Genomic DNA, 18959 nt, shown 5'->3' with positions numbered 1-18959 from the left:
GCAGGAGCTGCAGAGGGAGCAACTGCAGAGGGATTCTGTCTGTCCTCACAGCTCTGCCTCAGCAGCATGGAAACACTGCTACTTCCCCACTCCCCGTGCAATTCTCAATGGTGCAGCTGATAGAAGACATTTAAAGGGATGAAAGGAAATGAAAGAGCTCCATCTCACTGGAGGCCACCAGGAGCTGGGTATCAAACCTTCAGCTGTGCTTTTGGAAGACTTTCTCCAGGGCTTCAGTGCAGCAGTGAACAACCCATGTGCAACCTATGCACTGTTCTCCCCCACTGACTTCACAGCTTGAAGAAAGGCAATAAACCCAGGGACTTGAGCTCAGCCAGTTTTGCCTGAGTCACCGATTTTTGTTGCTGTTCTGTGTTACTGCATCAGGACTTCTGCAATTTTTTAAATTTGTTTCTACCATCAGCATCCCAGCACATAGATGGGAATGGAGTTCCACCCTGCCACCCTACAGGTCACCAACACCAGTGCTAGCAGAGCTCCCACATAAACCCTCACATCTGTATCCTCTAGAAACAGGCATTTTATAAACCATCTGTAAGAAAAAAGGGATTCCTCATATTTGACACTGTTCTTGTAGGTTTTGGTTACATTTTCTTTAGTATTTTCTTATCTATTGCATTTGGCCTTTTTTTTGCCCTGGGAACCTGCAAGAACATTTCGTACAACTGTGCAAAGCAGAAGGTGGGGACAGAAAGTTTGCTTCCTACCCTGAGACCTGCCCTTATGTTTCCATGTGATTTTTGGGGAGCTTCTCTGGCCAAATTACTCAATACCATGAATTGCTGTCTGGCTTATCCAGGTTATCACAGCCTCTGAGACTGGGACTGTCACTCCATGAGACACTGAAAATCTGCCTGTTTAATTACCTCAGTTTCCCTGTTGGTGAAGGGAGGATAAGATCTTCTTTCATGTCTCAACTCATTAATATTAGTAAATTGTTCTGAGATTATGGGATAGCTGGAACTATTTATAGGAACACAAAATGCCATTTCTACTAGGTGCAAGTTGCCATGCAATTAAAATATACCGAGCATCACAATATGTAGCAAATGGGACATCTTGTTTTACATCAGCAAAGAACTGCTAAGTGGCTCTCTGCTTCCTAGTTGCTTATTTTATACTTTTTGCCCTGAAAAACTCATTAAGGAAATGTACTGGGCCAGACTGTGATGTTTAGCAAGAGTCATAATCTCTCTCAGAGTTTCCAGCCCACAGGGAAAAGCACGTCCATGTGGGCAAATCAAGCTCCTCTCTCCACAGCTCTACAAAATGCAGAGCTTTACAGTTTTCTGTCAAGAAAGAGGGATGTGAACCACAGTTATGGCCCTTCTGCACCTCTTAAAGGAGATTTCTTTTCTGTGGGTATACACAAAAATCTCTGCTCTCAGCCCTTCCAAAGAAGGAGAACAGAAGATCCTTTAAATCTCAGCTCTCCTCAGCTGCCTTCTGTGGAGTGACCAGGGAGAACTTTTATTGGCTCATTCTCCTACAAATGAATTTATGTAGATTCCTTCCAAAGGGCTGCATCGTCTCTTTCCTCATTTCTGTCTGGGAGAGCTTTGTAAGAGGCCATTTGGACAAGACCACCACAATAATTCATAACATTTGCAGACAATTTGTAAACCCTTACAGTGTCCCAAAATGATAAATTATTTTTTCTAAGACAATGAAACACTGTGTGAGTGTGTGTTTGTGAATGTGCATGAAGACAGGCAGTTCCCTCAGGCCCAGGGGCAGGCATAAAGATCAGCACAGATTTCTTCTCCATCATGTAGGGCTTTTGTGATACTTCAGTTGTTTTGCCCCTCCAGATTTTAGGTTTCTAAGTCAACCCAAGGCAGAAGGCAGCAGTCTTATTTATCCAGGTATTTATATATCCAGGTCTCCTACAATAGACTCTGGAAGATGTAGATGTACTAAAGATATAATCCTATGCAAATGATTTATTCTAATGATGATTGCTGGCCTTGGCTTCAGCCACCCAGGAGAAAAGCAATTAAAGTCACTCCTCATCCTAAATTACAAGGCCTAAACTTATTCTCTGTTAAGTTTTCAATATGATTAGCTTCATATCAACTTTCAAACCAAGCAGCACTTTGTTGGTAGTTTCTGGATGAACATGCATCAACCCAAGTGAGTACAGAACAAGGAATCTACAAATCCTAGGATTTGGAACAATTTTCTAAAACCTATCTCAAAATATTCTCCATAAATATTCATCCAATACAAACTATTACCTTGCAAAGGCAAGGCTCATGGGAGCAAAAATCAGAACAATACTGGAACAAATACGCAGGATTTGCTTAAGACTCTAGTCCAAGCCTGCTTCTGCAGCAAGATACAAGAAATAAATCCATGTAGGCCATCATTAGCTATACCAAGTCTGGAATATCTAGTATTGAGCACCTATACATTTTCACATTATTTAGGCAATTGCTAAAAATTATTTGCTCCTTGCTGTTACACATAGAGTTGGGTGATGAAAGTTACTTGCTTTCAGTTTAACAATTAGAAGGCCATACTGACATGTATTGTGGAGTATGAGGAAAAAGAACACCAATCAAACAATTTTGATGCTTTTCATCACTACAGTGTTATTCTGGTAACAGTGGACAGTGACTGGGCATTCCTTGGGAGTGACTGACTCTCAGGGGGACCGGCAGAGAAGAGACTATTGGTTATAACAAGTTTTAAATTCTTCACTAGGTAAGACATTTCCCTCTCCTTGCCAGCTCCACGATCATCCCTTTTGCCATTATACTTCCATACCCAATGGTACCTCCTTGGAAAGGTTCTGTTAGTTCTGATTTGCTTGGCTAAAAAAAGTCAGCTGAAAGAATAAATCTGGGGAACCTGCAAGTACAAACACATACACAGAAAATTTGAAAAATTATCCTTTTCTTTGCTCGTAGAAACCAGTCTCCTCACAAGCTTTAGAAGTCCAAATCCCACAGGAAGGGAAGATAAAATCATGACAAGCTAAAGAAATCCAAAATAAACATGAATATTAGCTTTGTTGTACAATTCTGTAAAGCAAGCTGGGTGAAATTACTCTTTGGGTTGGCTTGGTTATCAACATCTCTTGCCACACTGCCATGACCCTTTTGACTTTAATTTCACCACTATGCATCACTTTTGTTGCTGTCTCTCCAGCTTACCGTTAGCATGTGGTTATTAGGATGTTCTAGTAGGAGCAGTGATTAGCCTGTGTGTTTATAACCCATGGTTCCACAGTGAAAAAACCCTGAGATACATATCAATCCAGATAATAATAATCCTGTATAGTCTAAACAACCTTTGGGAGAACTGTTCAAGAATAATATTGCAAGCTTTCGTGTCTTATAGGATGGGAAAAAGGCTGATTTGCTTTGAAACACACAATTTCATCCTACCTTGCTGGCCTTCAGTATCTCAAACATCAGAGGCAGCCCTTGTGTGATGAGCTCCTCAGTGTACTCCTCTTCCTGAATGGACTTGAACTCCTTGAGCAAGCACTGGATGAGGGGCCGTCGGTGCTGCTGGAAGGACGTGCGCAGAGACTCCAGCCACGTGTGCAGCGTCCAGGGAACACCTGCACACAGAGGACACAGCTCATCCCAGCTCCAGGCAACGATGTGCCCTTCTGCTTTTTTACCTTTGCTGATATTAAGATTTCAAGTGAAAGCTGCAAAATCATTCAAGAAATCAAATTTCTATTTATCCCTACTTGAGAAGGCTGATGGTTATCAGTACATCCCAGAGCTAATGCACAGAGGCTTTCCTCCAAATGCTAAGAGAGAAGACTGTGGTCTCTCTGCTCATCTAGCCTTCAGCTTCTCTGCTGAGACTACCAATTTGTGGTAATTGCTGTGGTGCTCTGCGTTGCAAAAGCCTTTTGGAAACTAGATTTACACTAGCTCATTTGTTTGAATGTGGCCCTGGAGAGCCATTAAAAGGTGAAAAAAACTGATTTTGGTCCCTACCTACCTGGATTCAAATTGGTGGTCTTCAGATTAAAACTTGCTTTAAGTGATACCCCATGTCCTCTCCTGATCATTAGCATTTTCCCTAAAGAGCACTGAGCAAGTTAAGCAGATCAGCCCTTTTCAAGCAGCTTGTCATGGCAGAGCCACTCTCCAGGAAGTTAAAGGGAACTGCTCCCATGCACTGAGCAAGAAAGCACATGAAGCTGATGTACCTCTGCAGGCATGAGGCTGGATGTGACCTACTTTCTGCTCTTATAGAATGGAGTGGAAGGAAATATAAGCCTAGTGTTTGGCAAGTGAAGGTTTTTCCTTCTATGTCAGAAAATGTTCACTGCCTGCAGAGCACCCCTGCCACTCTCCTCTCATTCATTTCCAGATCTTTGCCTGCACAGTCCACTGCACGCTCTGACCCACATCCCATGGCCCCAGGACTGGAGCACCCCCCCAGGCAGAGGCACACCAGGCACTTGGGTCTCTATTTCTCTGTGAACAGATGAATGGGGATGGTAAACACACAGTCCAGATCGATTTCCATCTGCGTCACACAACCACCCTGCCCACAGGCAGAAGCAACTTCACCAGGGGCTGGTATTATGTTCAAGTCCCTCACTGGCAGAGCTGGCATACCAAGGAGTCAGCTCCCTGCTCCTGCCTTCAGAGTCTCAGAAAATAAAGTTGTTTTAATGGTGGACTGCTTTAAAGCAGAGTGCAAAAGAGAAGCAGCTGGAAGTGGCCCATGACAGCTGAACACTGCCCCAGAGCCTTACCTACACTCTGCCATGCAGCAGTGCAGATGGCTCCTGGTGGAAACCACTGTGTCCTGCAGAAAAAAGCCACTGGCCCCTGAACAGGGTGTGCTGTGGAGCTGGAATGGGCTGGGAACCTGTCAGATCTCACACCACCTTCCATTCCAAAAGAGCTGAGGAAGATGTGACCGTGGCTGGTTTAAGCAACCGCCTGTCAAGAGGGACATGTTTCTCAGAGTGGTCCTTCCCTGGCGGAAGCAGAGGAAGGAGGCCAGCACTGACCTATGCTCCGGATGTCGATGGTGACGTCCACGTAGCCGTGCTCGGCGCTGTGGTACATAGCCTCCTTCAGGGCCTTCAGCTTGGCCTTGCTGTTGCGGCTGGCGCAGAGAGGAGCTGCTGCCGAGTCGGGCAAGTCTGTGCCCTCAGCCAGGATCTCCTCCAGGGACAGGATATCGCTCTTCTCCTTCTCCGGCTGAGCAAGCAGCTTGCGGAAAACATTCCTGTCAATCACAGCATGACACAGAGGGAGAGAGGGGGCAGGAGAGGAGAGGAAAGGGAGAGCAGTCAGTGGCCAGGCTTTCACTGCACTGGGCTTACTCGCTGTGTGGCAAATTAGGACACGTACCCAAGAAATTCTCCAGCTAATGGCAGAACCAGCTGAGAGCAGACCCAAGGCAAGCACAGCTCCCGCTAGCCCACCTGCACTGCCTGGGACACGTCTGCAAGTCACTGCTGTCGTGACACGAACCGCACAGATGCCACATGAGGGGCGGCATTTTGTGGGAACAAAGACTCGTGAGCTAAATGTGACTCAAGACTTCTTCAGGGAAGGCCAAGGTGCCTCTGGACAAGCTCTTGGGACTCCCACCATGGCAGCCACCTGAGAAGGGAGCTGCCTGGAGCTACTGAAAGCACCACCACTCGATTCACACTCAAAGCAGTCTGGGAAAGCTAGAGCAGCTAGACATTCAACAAGGCCAGTCAGGGCAGGTTCAAGCACAGCTGGGGCTACTCTACAAAGCCACTGATCCAGCTGGGCCATCAAATAACAAAACCCAAACTCAGAGACTTTGTGCCCTCAGGTTCATACCAGAATAAATCATCACCTCAGTAGTTTCCCTTGGTTTTGCAGCTGTGAGAAGAGAAACCAGGCTGGCTCCCAGTCCACCCTCCTTGTATACCAGTGTCCCTCCTGCTCCCACTTACACTGCAGCATGGCGTGTCCCAAACTAATTTAGGGCAGAGATGGAAGGAAGGAGATGTGTGTGAGCATTATACAGGTAGGAACACAAGAGCTAGAGTCTGTGACATGGACAGCCAGCAGCCAAGCCACAGAGAACCCCAGGTTCTCCTTAAGCCTGTGGCTTCCATTCACACTGAGAGAATGTGAGACTTCAACACCCAAAGTGTCCCGTCTGTGCCAGGGATCCCTGCAGGCTCCAGATGGACAGAGCTGTTGAACCCGCCCTGACGTGCCGTGAGCGTGTTGTTAGACTGGCAGCTCATCTGTAAGCAAACACACGGTAGGTACTGTCTCTAACCTGTATCTATGTTCCTCTGGATGGCTACAATCAGAAAAGTAGGAGTGTGAAGATCATGATACTAATTCATTACACTGCAGTCAACTCCTGAGCGTTGCAAGGTCATGCATGCCGGGTGCTCATCTCAGTAGCTCTTTTTTTTTTTTATATTTGCAGCATACAAACAACATTAAGACACACAGGACTTTACAGTAAACATAGATGCAGAAAATCTATTCAACAAAATTAAGGCTGCAGCAGTACAGACAAATTCACTCAAACCTGAGAAAAATATCAAGAAATTCAGAAGGAATGTTTTTGACATTCCTCTCTGCTGTCACATCAGCTGCCATTTAACAACCACTGCATTGAACATACCACAAGAAGTCCCCTTCCTTTTTTTTTTTTTTTTACATCAGAAATCAAAATGGGGCTTGTACCACCAACTGGTTTAATTCGCATGCTAGCAGAAAGCCTTACGGCTCTGCTCAGTTGGTGGCATGTTCAATTGTTCATGCAGAAATTTCACCCATCTGCTCAAACTGGATGCCCAGGCAAAAAAGTAGCACATGAAGGATGCCACTAGACTTGTTCCCACTCTACCTGTGTCCATGTGCAGCAGCCTGACTGAAAGAGTTCATGTCACCTTGTGGAGTCATGGAAATGCCATTCCTGTACATTGTTCCTATCATGGGGTCAGCTCCTCGCTCCAACAGCAAACTGACCAGTTCAAAATTTCCTGCAAGGCAAGAGATGCAATTTTACTCCTTTTGAAACCCAGTAGTTGCTCACCTAAACCAGAGATCCCAGCTGAGGAATTGTTACAATGGGAGGAGGAAGAAAGTCCTTACCAGCCGCTGCTGCCAGCTGTAAAGGAGTTTCAGAGTAATTTTCCTCTCCATGTTCTAAGGAACCTTCTACCTTTGCTCCAGCATCCAGCAATAGCTAGAAAAAAAATTCACCATTTAGAGCATTTGGGGGTATCACACTCTGAAGAGTTCATGAACAGTGACAAATGAGAATCTAATGCTTCTTGTTATCTGCAAACCCAATACAATGGAGACACGTGACATGCAAATTCTGCCCATTGTTTCACAGAGGCAAATTAATTCCTTTTTTCGCTCATTTTACGCTGCCAAACATCAGAAGCTCCAGCGTCCAACTTCAGAGCCAAAAAAGTGTAACCCAGCATTTTTGATGGGAAATGGGATAAGGTCAGTGTTAGGAAGTAATGCACTGGAGATGGAAGAAAGTTAGCCCGACAAGCATCCTTCCTTCATGGTCTTCTAGAAGCCCAGCACCATCCAAAAATGGATCAGATTTCAATTGTCTCCATCTTTTATATGAAGACCAAAAGAAAGGCAACTCTTAAGAACCAATTACAGCAATGAGTCCAAAAGCTGTGGTCTCCATCGGGGACACTTCCACGTAAGTAGCAGCAGTGCTGAAAACAAAAGTGGCCAAAGAGAGCAGGATGGAGCTTGTGCTCCAGCCCTCTCTTGGCCATTTCTGTCTAAAGGCCTTCAAAGTTTTGGTGCTTGAGTGTGTCACAGACACAGCTGTTTTGAAGAATAAACCTTCCCAACTTTTGAGATGCCAAAGAACAGAACCAGCACATCCCACATGACACCTGGATGGGCTAAAGAGAGTTGGGATTCTCCCCCTCTGGAGCAGCACGAGGGCTGTTGTCCACCTCTCTCCCACCAAGGCAGTACTTTTGTGTTTGCTAGAATATTACAGTGTAAGAAAGTGCAATGAATGAATAAACAAACACATAAAACAAGTGGTCAGGAAGGAGCACAAGGAGTTGTCAGACTTTCTTTGGTGCAACTCTGCTTTAAAATTGTCCTGTTTAAGCCTCATATTGGTTAAGTTTTGACACCATATTCACTTTGTAAGTCTATCATGTATCAGTACACTCTTGAAGCAGAAGTAACCAATATGAGTATGACAAGAGGATGCTGGTTTGAGATGGATGTAATTAGAACTGAAGAGGAGAAAAAAGAAAGAATGAGATGCAGGTAGGGAAATACAATAATACCTGAACTACAGGAATATGTCCATGCAACACAGCAAATGTCAGAGCTGTCCAATGGCGGGTCTCAGGGTGGACGGATGGGTATTTATGAGCAGTACTGACAACCTATAAACAAATTAAAGTTATTTTTTTAAAGAGCTATATGTAACAAAATTCAACTTGCCTGAAAGCCAGGCATGTGAGGGAGTAAGTGAAATAGAAAACCTGGGAAAGGTGCTTTAAAAAAATATTGGCTTCATTTTTTTTACTGCAAAATTTTTCTCAATATTAAAACTGCGCTGATTTGACAGCTTGATTTGAGTTCTTACCAAATGAAGTCTTTTACCAACTACTGTAGCTCCATCTAAACCACTGGCCACCAGATTCTTTTGCACAAGGGCAAAACATCCACAGCTGGTTATAACAGCACACACTGGGGAAGTAAGGATGGATCAGAACATTTACAGCTAAAGACCACTCCCACTGACTTCACCAGGCCATGTACCAACAGCCCTGGGTCTTGGGATTGCTCCAGGCCCAGCCAAATTTCTTTGCACTTAAATCAGTACTTTTATCACTGCTGTCATGAAAGACACATCACAAGCCCTACCCTGGAGTTTGCAGGCATTCTTCCAGGCTCTTCCTCTCTCACCAGAGGGGAAAAAAAAAGTCGGAAAAGTGATGGGGCAGAGTGTCACTTCAGAAACGTTTAAGAAAATCTCCTTTTACTGCCTTCTCCTGTCTGAGTTCAGCTAAAAGTGCTAGGTGGTGACAGTTAAAAGAGATGCAAACTATATCCTTAGAAAACAAAATGCTATTCTTCAGGTTGCTCCTTCTATTTTCTATGCCTTGGTGCCTGGTGCCTCTAATGTAGACATTGGGGAAGATGAATAACCATTCTTTGCTTCAGTTTCCCTGTCTTAAAGATGGGGGTATTAATATTGATGAGGTTCACAGAGCTTGTAGAATCTAATGAACATTTGCAATCCAAGGCTGTGCACTCAGATGGAGTGTGATACTAAAACTCAAAATCTTGTTATTGATCTTCAGAGGAGGACTAAAATCAGAGTAAAAGATGCACCATCTCTCTGTCTCACCAGCCAGCTCTGCTTTCACTACCTTGTCTGAAGCACTTTAATCCATACAGGGGAGCAGGGCCAGTCATTAAATATCCAGTTCCAGCAGCAGCTCACATTTCCAAGTGCCACATGCAGGGTTTTGCTAGATGCAGGCCCTCAGTCCCAAGGACAGGGATGAGGGCAAAATCTGAAGACCTGTGCATGCAGATCCCACAGCTTGAAAGATCTGCACCAGCACCTGGCTGTTACCACCCAGATTTGCCCAACAGAGAGCTCAAAGGGCACCACAAGGAGTGTGCTGGCCTCTGAACAAGGACACAGGGCTCCTTAGGGGCTGGGCTGGGTCACAAGGAATAGGATTGAGCAGCTCAAGCCTTGGGGTTTGGGATGTGGAGCAAGAGCAGCAGAGGGGAAGGGGTGGGCAGGACCATGGCTCAGTGAATGTACCCAGCTCCTCCTCAAGCATGGTTCCCACCACTGTTTGGGGCAGTCCATGGAAAGCAGCAAGGAAAATGAAGTCATTTAAACTCCTTTGCTCCTTTTTGTTTTGTTGGTTTTTCTTGGGTGTTTTTTGGTTATTTTTTTTTTCCAAGTCAGAGTTCTCTCCAACACAGTGTTTGCAAAAGACCTGTGCCTGAACAAGCTTTTAAGGATGAGGCTGGCTGAGCAGCTACAGGTCCCACTGAGTACAGAGCAAACTGCAGCTTCTCAGCACATCTGGAAATGAGTCCATTTTCACTTAGGGTGGGCAATCAAAAAGGGAGGTGCCCAGCATTTGAGGCTACTTTTGGAAACATATTTGCAAAATGAAAGGGAGAAAATTATGCAGCACCTGACAGAGTATTTATTTTTGTTCATGGTTGATTTGCCTTTTTTTTGCCGTAATTGCCCAATTTGCACAGTTGGTTGTGGTGTGCACAAATCATCGTATAATTGCACGCCATAATTATTCACAGTTCTTGTCCAAAAGTGTTTTCATTTGATTTTAGAGCAAACACTCTACAGCAGTGAATTGGGGAGGTTCACATTCCTCACTGGAGTTATTCTCTCATATGTCAGCAGTTTCAGGAAGACAAAACTGTTTAAATTTGCATTTGATTCAAGCCTGGAAGATTACTGGAGCAATTGGGAGGCCTGCTCCTAAAGAAAATTCATCCTAGGAACCAAATGCCACTTCACATCTGAGCCACGAGGCAGGGTTAAGGAAGAGATCAACCTCCCTGCCCATCCAGTCTTTGGTCTGACTAGGGGTTCAATCATTCAGTTACTGCCAGCTCTGAATGTGTGTGCTTGGCTGTGGGGAACTGAAATCACCAGCTGATTTCACAACATGGTAGTAACACTGTCAGTCTCCTATGGCGGACATCAGTTTCCATTTTTTAAATTGGACTTTTTAAAAGTGCAAAACGTCTGTCTGAAGCAGTGACTCCAATTTATCAGCTCGCTCAAGTCCAAACAGAACAGATGGAACACAGATAAGTGAAGCAGACAGCTTAATTTACTCATGACCTCAACAAATTGAAACTGGAATCATTAACAAATAACTCTTCACGGATTTTCAAATGACTCTTAAAAAATGTACATACCTGCATTGCACTGGGTTGGACAACAATCTGTTTGGTGGACAGATTGTCTGAGTTTGTGATATGCATTCATCAATGAGACATTTATATTCTGGAAGCTTCAAGCTCCTCATCCAACAGTTTTTAGCCCAAGGCACTTTGTAAAACAAAACAATGGAACCTATATGGCTCTTGTGTGCTGGGGATGCACACTTGGAACATCCATATGCATAGAAATGCTGAGTTTTGGCAAGTTACCAGATGGGTGTTTCTTTCACCTTCACTTAAAGTCAGCTGAGATTCAGTGACTCCTTGTAATAGCATTAGAGCTGGGCCCAGGGCTAATGCAAATTAACACCTGTATTCATTTGCAGTGTGCAAACACAACTAAATCACTGTTACCTGTGGGTTAACTCTGGTGACTGGACCCCTTCTGTGCAGTGAATCCCAGTGTTAACCTAATGCCATTTGATTTCATTGATCATTTCAAGTGGTCCCAATCCCAGATAAAACGGATTTGTTTTCTTTTTCACGCTTGAGATTTTCGCTCCGCTACGGGAGGTATTTCCAGGGAGTAATTTAAGATGTAAACAAACAACAGAAAAAAGATACAACCAACAAAAAGTCCTCACCTCAGCATTCAGATCTGCTCCAGCATCTAGCAGCATCTGCACCATAGCCTCATCACCCCTGACACAAGCATACATCAGTGGAGTCATGCCCTAGTCATTTTATGGAGTTAAAAAACAAAGGAATTGACAAATTTAACACAGAACTATCTTTGATTTTTAAAAACAATTATTTAAGTATATATCATCAAGACTAACAGCATGTATTTAATGAAAGCCATTACCTCTGGTACAAACATGCCCCTCAGACTAGCAAAAGTCAAACATTTTGGTAAAAATCTCCATTTTTGTTGTCACTTGTGCTAACTGCTTGTATTTTTCATGTTGTCTTCAGCATGGTGAGTGAAACTAGGCTCACCAGCCTCACCTCCATCGTATACTAAACTGAGCACTTTTGTCTTTGGAGCCCCAAAAGAGACATGTTTTCACCAAAGCAATCATTATTTCCACTGGTATTTTAGAAAGACAAGAATTCTATTCAGTTTTCTATGATCAGAGTGTCTTAAAACCCAACTTTTCAATTACTAAAAGAGCCTTTAAAACATCTCAAGCTCCTTTTAAGATCAGTCAGATTTGAGCACAGCTTTTTCAACATGGATACTGTAAGGGGCTGGAAATGTCAAAGCTTTGTATAGCACTCCCTAGCAAACATGGACTTAATTTCAAATGAAATGCCAGACAGCTTTGTTGCACATTACTGGCTCTAGGAAAACACAGCCCTGCTTGGAGAAAAAGTGGATTAAGTAAGTAACCCTTCACTACAGAATCACCACAATGCAATTTGTATTAATCTGAAATACCTGCTATGCCTGATCACCATTTCCCTTTAGGGAAGTACTGCTGTGGCTGCGGTAATGAGTCCAGATGAAACCATGAACAAAATTATTAAGCCCACTGCAAATTATAACAGCAAAAGCTACTTATTAAGTACACTAGGGGGGGCTGACCAACAGCCACCAGTTGCTTTGCAGTAAATCTCCTGAAGCATGCAGCTACCTCTGATGCATGTTTACAGCCTGCCTCGAGGTCCCCCAGTAAATCTGCTGTCAGACCACAGTCCATTTGCTCTTTAACCCAAGTGCTGCTATGAAGGGAAGTTATTTTCAGGGAAACTGGAGGTACCTGTCCTGGCCAGACACTGAGCTGTGACACTGCTCTTCTTAGCAAGAGCCCAGCATCACTGTTTTTGCTGAACTACCCCAGTATTCTTGTTTGTATGAAGGGAAGGCTGCTCCTGTAGAGACAATAAAAAATAATGTTTATGCCTGCAAGGTCTTTAGGTCCTCCCTGAAAGACATGGAGCATTTCACAGGATCCAATCTGCAGTGTACTCATGGAATAAGCACTTGGATCCTCATGCCATTATTGAGAAAAAATAACTTCACCCTAGGCAAGGAGAGTTCTTGGGTCACTTGAAGCTATTTGCAAAGAGAATTTGAAAGGACTTCAGCCATAGCCAGTGGCAAAAGATTTCCTTTGGCAGTCAGTAAACACTACAGGAACAAACAGGACCATGCAAATTACAAAAAAATTGTGCTTGGGCCTTGGAATATGAGGATGGGGTAGCAGCTTAAAATTAAATACATGTTCCTTCAACTGGTTTTTCAGTTTCTGTAAGTGGCATCACTGGATAATTAATTCAAGCGTTCATTGAGCACAAGGGGTCTAATCAGATCTGTAGAAAAGAATCTGAAAACCAATCTGAGCCCCAGTGCTGGGGCTCCCCCTGCAAGACACAGCACGTGGGCAGCCACAGCGAGGAGTCCAGCGGCAACATCCGGAGCAAAAGCTCAGCCTGGGAACCACGCAAGAGGTCCTGACCCTGCTGCAGCTGAACAAGGACTTAACACTGACTAAAAGGGGCCCAGAATGTTATGCTGCAGTGTCAGGGTTTTAAAGAGTTAATGAGGATTTTAATCTCCCCTTCCCTCGCACTCCTGTCCCAGTGCTTTTGCCTCTGCCAGTCCCCCCAGGCTTGCCCTGCAGCTCAGCCTTGTGCTGCAGCACCACTCACCCCTCTCTGCACGTGGGAGGAATGGATTTTTAATGAGCCCATCATTAGTGTTCGAAGCACACACAGGAACACAGTAACAATGCGTACAATCAACATAAGGGGCATTTGGCTTTTGGCAAAATGTGAAATTACTGTCTTTCTTTCAGCTTTGTATGACCTAGGGCTCTGTCCTGCAAGATGTGGGATCCTGCAAGATGTGGGACATTTGATCCAGCGAGACATTTAAGCACAGGCTTAACTTTCACTCAAATAGGATGTAAAAGCATGTGTTCAGAGTTAAGCATATGATTAGGTACTTTGATGAATCAAGCCAGAGTGTTCCCAGTTTTCAGCCTGGAGGACAGAGGAAATATGCTGTGAAAAGTTTCCAGGTTCAGACTAACTTAAAATAACAATAATTTTAAAAAGTATGAACCTTGGAATGAGCAGTTCAATACTGTATTTTTTTCAGGAAGTATTACCCTCTTCTAAAGCTTTTCTCAGATGAATCTGCAATACTAACTCAGACTGAAGCCACTGAACAGCAATGCAATTCACATTCCTGGAACAGCTTTCATCTCAGAAGACCTAAACCCATGAACACTCCAGCTCTTGTCCCTCTTGACAACCTGAGAGGTGGCAGCCACCTGGCTCGTGTCAAAAATGATGGCACAGCTCTGGGAACACGCAGCAATAAACTTTCATCAGGGGCACCAGAAAGGTCAGGGGACTCTATTTCAAAAGGAAAGGTTAGTATTCATAGCCATCATCTCCCTCTGGGAAGGGGGAACCACCTTGGTGAGCACTGTGGTCCTGCAGACAGCTGCCAGTAGGCAGCTGTAGAGGGCAGCTTTAACCCCAGGCACAGCCACCAGCCTCACAGAGAGGTAACTCTAAGGAAATTTAGGCTCTTCAGCTGGTGGATGTTGGCCGTGATAACCAGTGGAGGGGTAACTGCAGAGATACTTTCACATCTGCGAGGTTCAAACTGCACTGAAATCCATTAAACAGCATCAGCAATTAACCATTCACTGACAGGCTGGGTGGTGCACATGAAGTGGTGACAGATCCCAGAGCTGTGCGCAGTGCAAGGCTGCTCACCTCACAAAGCCCTGTCTCACAGCACTGTGCACGGCTCTGAAGCAGTTTCAAGTATTCTCAACACTAAGCTCCCTTGGGATCTTCCTCTGCCTTCACTCGACTCAGTTCACTGTTAAGAATATTTCAGGGGATGCAGTCACCCTCATGCTGAGTTACCTCAGTACAGGCAAATTGATACAACTCAAAACGACCTCACTTCGTGTAGATGTTCACCTGGCAGTGCTTTAACTCAACGAAGGGGAAGCATTAGGGTCCTGTCTACATAGAGCTGAAAGCTGGGGCTCATTTCCTGTGACAAGCAGACAAAACCCTCCCACTGCACAGCTGCTTCCATGAATGTCCATGCCGTTACCTGCTCGCTCATGCTGTTGATCCCATCCGGCCCCAGCAGGGATATGGCCTGCTTAACCAGATCCGTCCGGCCGCAGTTGAGCATCCGGAAACCCAGGTCTTGCTTGAACTTGGCCTCGGTGGCAACTGCATCCAGCTTCCGAGAGGCACAGAAACAGTCGTCGATCCTGCAGGGCGAGAAACTAACTCCCTCAGAGGACAAGCAGAGGACAGACCTCCCGAGGAAAATAATACTGTGCCCTGGTTTTGAAGGATTTAGGTCACACGCGCATCCATTCTCCTTTGACCTGCATGTGCAAGGAAATTGCTGAATGGGAAATGACAATGCAAGCTAATGGGAGATTGCCCTTGGTCTATCTTTCATGGGACAAGTTATAAATTTCAATAAAAACTGGGGGGAAAAAGTGCAGCTTTCACTTGATTTTGTTTCCCTGTTTAGGCAGTGCACAAGCAATTCTCACCACAAGTTTTGTCTCTGCATGGCAAGGTTATCCAATTCCCCTGATCCCTGAAAACTTCCAATGACTTCAGTAAGCTTTGAACTTACATCAAATGGATGTATAATCGTTGACAATAGACCAAAGAGAAAATAATGTCACGCCAAACACCTTCAAGGATTTTACCAGCATAGTCCCAGTAACAGGGAAGCTTTTCTGGAGCACAAAGTGCAAGTCACAGAATCACAGGCTGGCTGAGGTTGAGCAGAACCTCTGGTCCATGTGATGCAAGCAGGGCCACATATGCCTAAGTCCCCCAGGGACTTGCCAGGCAGTCATGGCAAAACACAAATCCTTTCTGGCTGTGTCTAACAGACAAGATGTCATTCTTTTAAGGTCTTATTCCAAAGATCTTCAAACTGTGAACTGATATTCATTTCAAATGAAAGAAAGGCTAGGAGTTATTTGGCCAAGACGTGAATCTACAGCTCCAGAGAGAGCCAGGCAATTCAAATCTAATGTTTATCCAAGTTGGTTTCATCTTGCTAAAAGACAGATTTGCTTTTCTTTCATGCTGAGGAGTGTCTGGGGCAGAGGGTGGAGTCCAAATCCACAGTGCTTTTGGTGTGAACTTGGATAAAGGACTCTGGAAAAATACTGCTTTAAATCTGCAAAAATGCTAGGTCAGAAATGACAGGCTACTATTGAAGGAAAAACAAAATAGAGATCAAAAGTGAAAAAGTCAAGCATACATCAAATATTTGTTTTTCTATTTCATATGTAAAAAAACTCCAGCAAATCAAAAGAGAAACAGAAACAGCACATCACTATCCTTTAAATTTCTTCTTCAAAGTGCTTTATCAGACCTTTATAAAATATATAACACTGCTTAATATTTAACAGCACTATGCAACAAATACACTGTTTATACAGAAGCAGTGGCATGCAGCAATAGCTGCTGCTCTTCCTCTTTCAAGAGAGGAAGGAAAGTGAAATGCAAAATACAAAGTGTTTTGATCAAAGCTCCTACAGGTTTGAAACCAGTATCTGACCTCAGACTTGCTCTCTGCTGTTCTGGGCCACAACCAGTCTGGAGGACACCAGGTGTTTTGCTGATGCTCATTCTACTGCTCAGTTTGGGTTTTGACTGATAAAAAAATTCATGTCCTAAGAATGCAAAAAAGGTATGCTTGGAATATCACCACTCGGGGAACAAGGATGACATTCCGTCACCACAGGATGCTGCAAGATTAATGCACAACACTCAGTCACAGTAAACACACTGCAATAGCTATAACAGATTCTGCACCAGCAACGTGCCCACAGCAGAGAGGGAGAAAGCAACACACAGCAAGGCTGGGTTTTCTGCAGTACTTTCTGACTGAGTTTAAGTAAAAAGCAAAACCAGCACAGACATATGCAGTGCTGAGCTCACTGACACTGAGATCCATGGGAGCAATCGAGGCTAAATGCATTCACACCACATGGCACATTTCTGACACAAGAGCTACAGCAACATTTGGTGCTTGCTGTCCCCATAGCATGAGATGCTGGAGATCATCTGTGCCCTCCTTTATGACATGGCAAAGATAAAGCATGCTCAGAAGTTAGGTGGTGGGGGTTTTGGTGCACGGAGGAGAGACCTCCCAGCTGCAGATGGCATTCCCAGATGATTTTGGGCTGGAAACAAGGTGGTTCCTCAGCAAAGTGCAGCTATGGAAAGATTAAACATCCTCTGCAGAGGTGTCTGTTGCTGTGAATCACTGCCTGTGTTAATTCAGTGCTTCATCATTTGTACTGAGGTATGTAACATACACTGAATAAAATGGGTCAGACTCTGACAGAGCTCCACTGATGTCAGCCCAGCTCAGTGCATGAACATGATAGCTGATCATCTCCTCTTCAAAAAAACAGCCAAACTTTGACCTGGGTTGCACACCCACAGAAAGGAGGAAAGAGGACAAGGACCTATCTCACCTAGCCTGTATGGGCTCCCCAGATCTCTACTCTGGCATGTCTTTCTTCAAAAATCATCAGGAACTCCTCCATGAACTGGCTCTGGTCTCCTGAAAGTGAGTCAGTTCACCTGCTTACTATAGTCGAGGAAGGAGAGCCATAAATTCTTGTTGATATTTAGTATCAGCAAATCAGTATTCCTCAATCAGCTGGGGGGATAAGTGTCTTGGTCCAAGGGCTGCAGGGTGCTACAGCTGTAAAAACAACGCAACAAGAACGTGGCTGCAGAGGAATGCCTGGGCTGCACAGCAGGTAGCACACCAGCGCTGACGAAGTCTGAGCTAGACCAAGTTCCACAAAGCAAGAAACCACAACTTAGTACCAGGGGCCCACTGCCTTTTTTATACCCGAAACAGGACCACTGTGAGTATTGCCATATGTTGACTAATAAACTGGATAGTGATCAAACTGGTGAGTTTATTAGAACAGAAGCATGACACAAAGGAAAGGAGCAGAGCATGAGGAGAGAAAACAACTTCTCGAAAAGCCAGAGAGATTAATGAGTTAAGGAAAAAGAGATTTAACATGTACTGATAAAAAGCAGTGAAGAGACATCAAAAAATGATCAGGAGCTACAAGTACAAATAGAAAAGCACAGCATCACTTTCAACACTGGAGAAGGCCAGCTGGGAGGATTGCACGGCAGACAGACCGAGCTGTCGCACTTAAAAATGAAAAGTGGAAAAGTAAAAAAAAAACCAAACCCATCAAAAATCAAACCTAAGCCAACACAGCACTGCATTTTCTCCCCCAAGTTCTCCTTCTTACCATTCACTGCATAATACTGATTCCAAAAAGAAGCAGAGGGTGTCTGCTCCATATTACACTGTGTAATGGGACACTGCTCCATTGTGGACACCATCCAGAACCACAAGCATTAAAGAATGCAAGATAAAAAAAGAGGAAGTGAATATACTCCCAGGCTTGACTCACTCGAGACTCTTTCACTTTGGACTGAAGAAACATACTGACAAGCTCTGGAGAGGTGGGAAAGGGATGGGAAAAAGCTTGAAGTACAAGGCTGACGGGGAACAAGTAAAGTCAGCTAAATATACAGGGTCACTTTTTAGAGTTGTGAAACTGTGCCTGCTAAGCAAGGGAACAGAGCATATGTGTATGCAGAGCTGGAGCCCTCCCCAGCTGCGCTGTCAGCATGGGGCCCTTTTGCCAAAAAGTCTTTGCGATCTTTCAAGTGCACAGGAGGCTGACACCAGTCCAACAGCAGGATGTCCCCTCCAAGGCTACCATGGTTTGTTGCCAGTCTGCCAGCCATCAGCATTCACACAGGTCATCCTTTCCCCAAGACCTCACCCTTCAGAAAAGGTGCATTTTCATCAAATGGGCTGGGAAGGCTGATGGGAGGAACAATGCTCCATGGATCATGGAGGGACAATGCTCTTCTGCTCCTCTTCCACCTAGGGACAGTCTCAGGATGGTAGGACATCACCACACCAGTTGCTGACTGGGTCAGGTAAACTTTGAGGTCTCCCAGAGATGATACAGTGACAAAAGCAGGACT

At 44.6% G+C, this 18959-nt stretch overlaps 1 protein-coding gene across 4 annotated transcripts in view; it reads right to left on the bottom strand.

The window, feature by feature from the left end:
- Positions 1 to 18959, bottom strand: part of ABTB3 (ankyrin repeat and BTB domain containing 3) — a 179833-nt gene that overhangs the window by 27464 nt on the left and 133410 nt on the right. The window contains exons 5-12 of one of the 4 annotated variants that reach the window (XM_074539300.1): positions 14989 to 15154; positions 11546 to 11635; positions 8297 to 8398; positions 7107 to 7200; positions 6859 to 6994; positions 6277 to 6300; positions 5015 to 5235; positions 3414 to 3592 (exon numbers count right to left, since the gene is read on the bottom strand). In XM_074539300.1, the coding sequence (XP_074395401.1) occupies positions 3414 to 3592; positions 5015 to 5235; positions 6277 to 6300; positions 6859 to 6994; positions 7107 to 7200; positions 8297 to 8398; positions 11546 to 11635; positions 14989 to 15154 (1012 nt within the window). The remainder of the gene's footprint in view (positions 1 to 3413; positions 3593 to 5014; positions 5236 to 6276; positions 6301 to 6858; positions 6995 to 7106; positions 7201 to 8296; positions 8399 to 11545; positions 11636 to 14988; positions 15155 to 18959) is intronic. The other 3 variants (XM_074539301.1, XM_074539303.1, XM_074539302.1) reach the window with 3 other exon arrangements.

The sequence above is a fragment of the Zonotrichia albicollis genome, chromosome 4 (genome assembly GCF_047830755.1).
Source record: "Zonotrichia albicollis isolate bZonAlb1 chromosome 4, bZonAlb1.hap1, whole genome shotgun sequence".
In the NCBI taxonomy this organism is placed as follows: domain Eukaryota; kingdom Metazoa; phylum Chordata; class Aves; order Passeriformes; family Passerellidae; genus Zonotrichia; species Zonotrichia albicollis.
The sequence above is the reverse complement of the archived record's forward strand: the minus strand, read 5'-3'. Positions and strand labels throughout refer to the sequence as shown.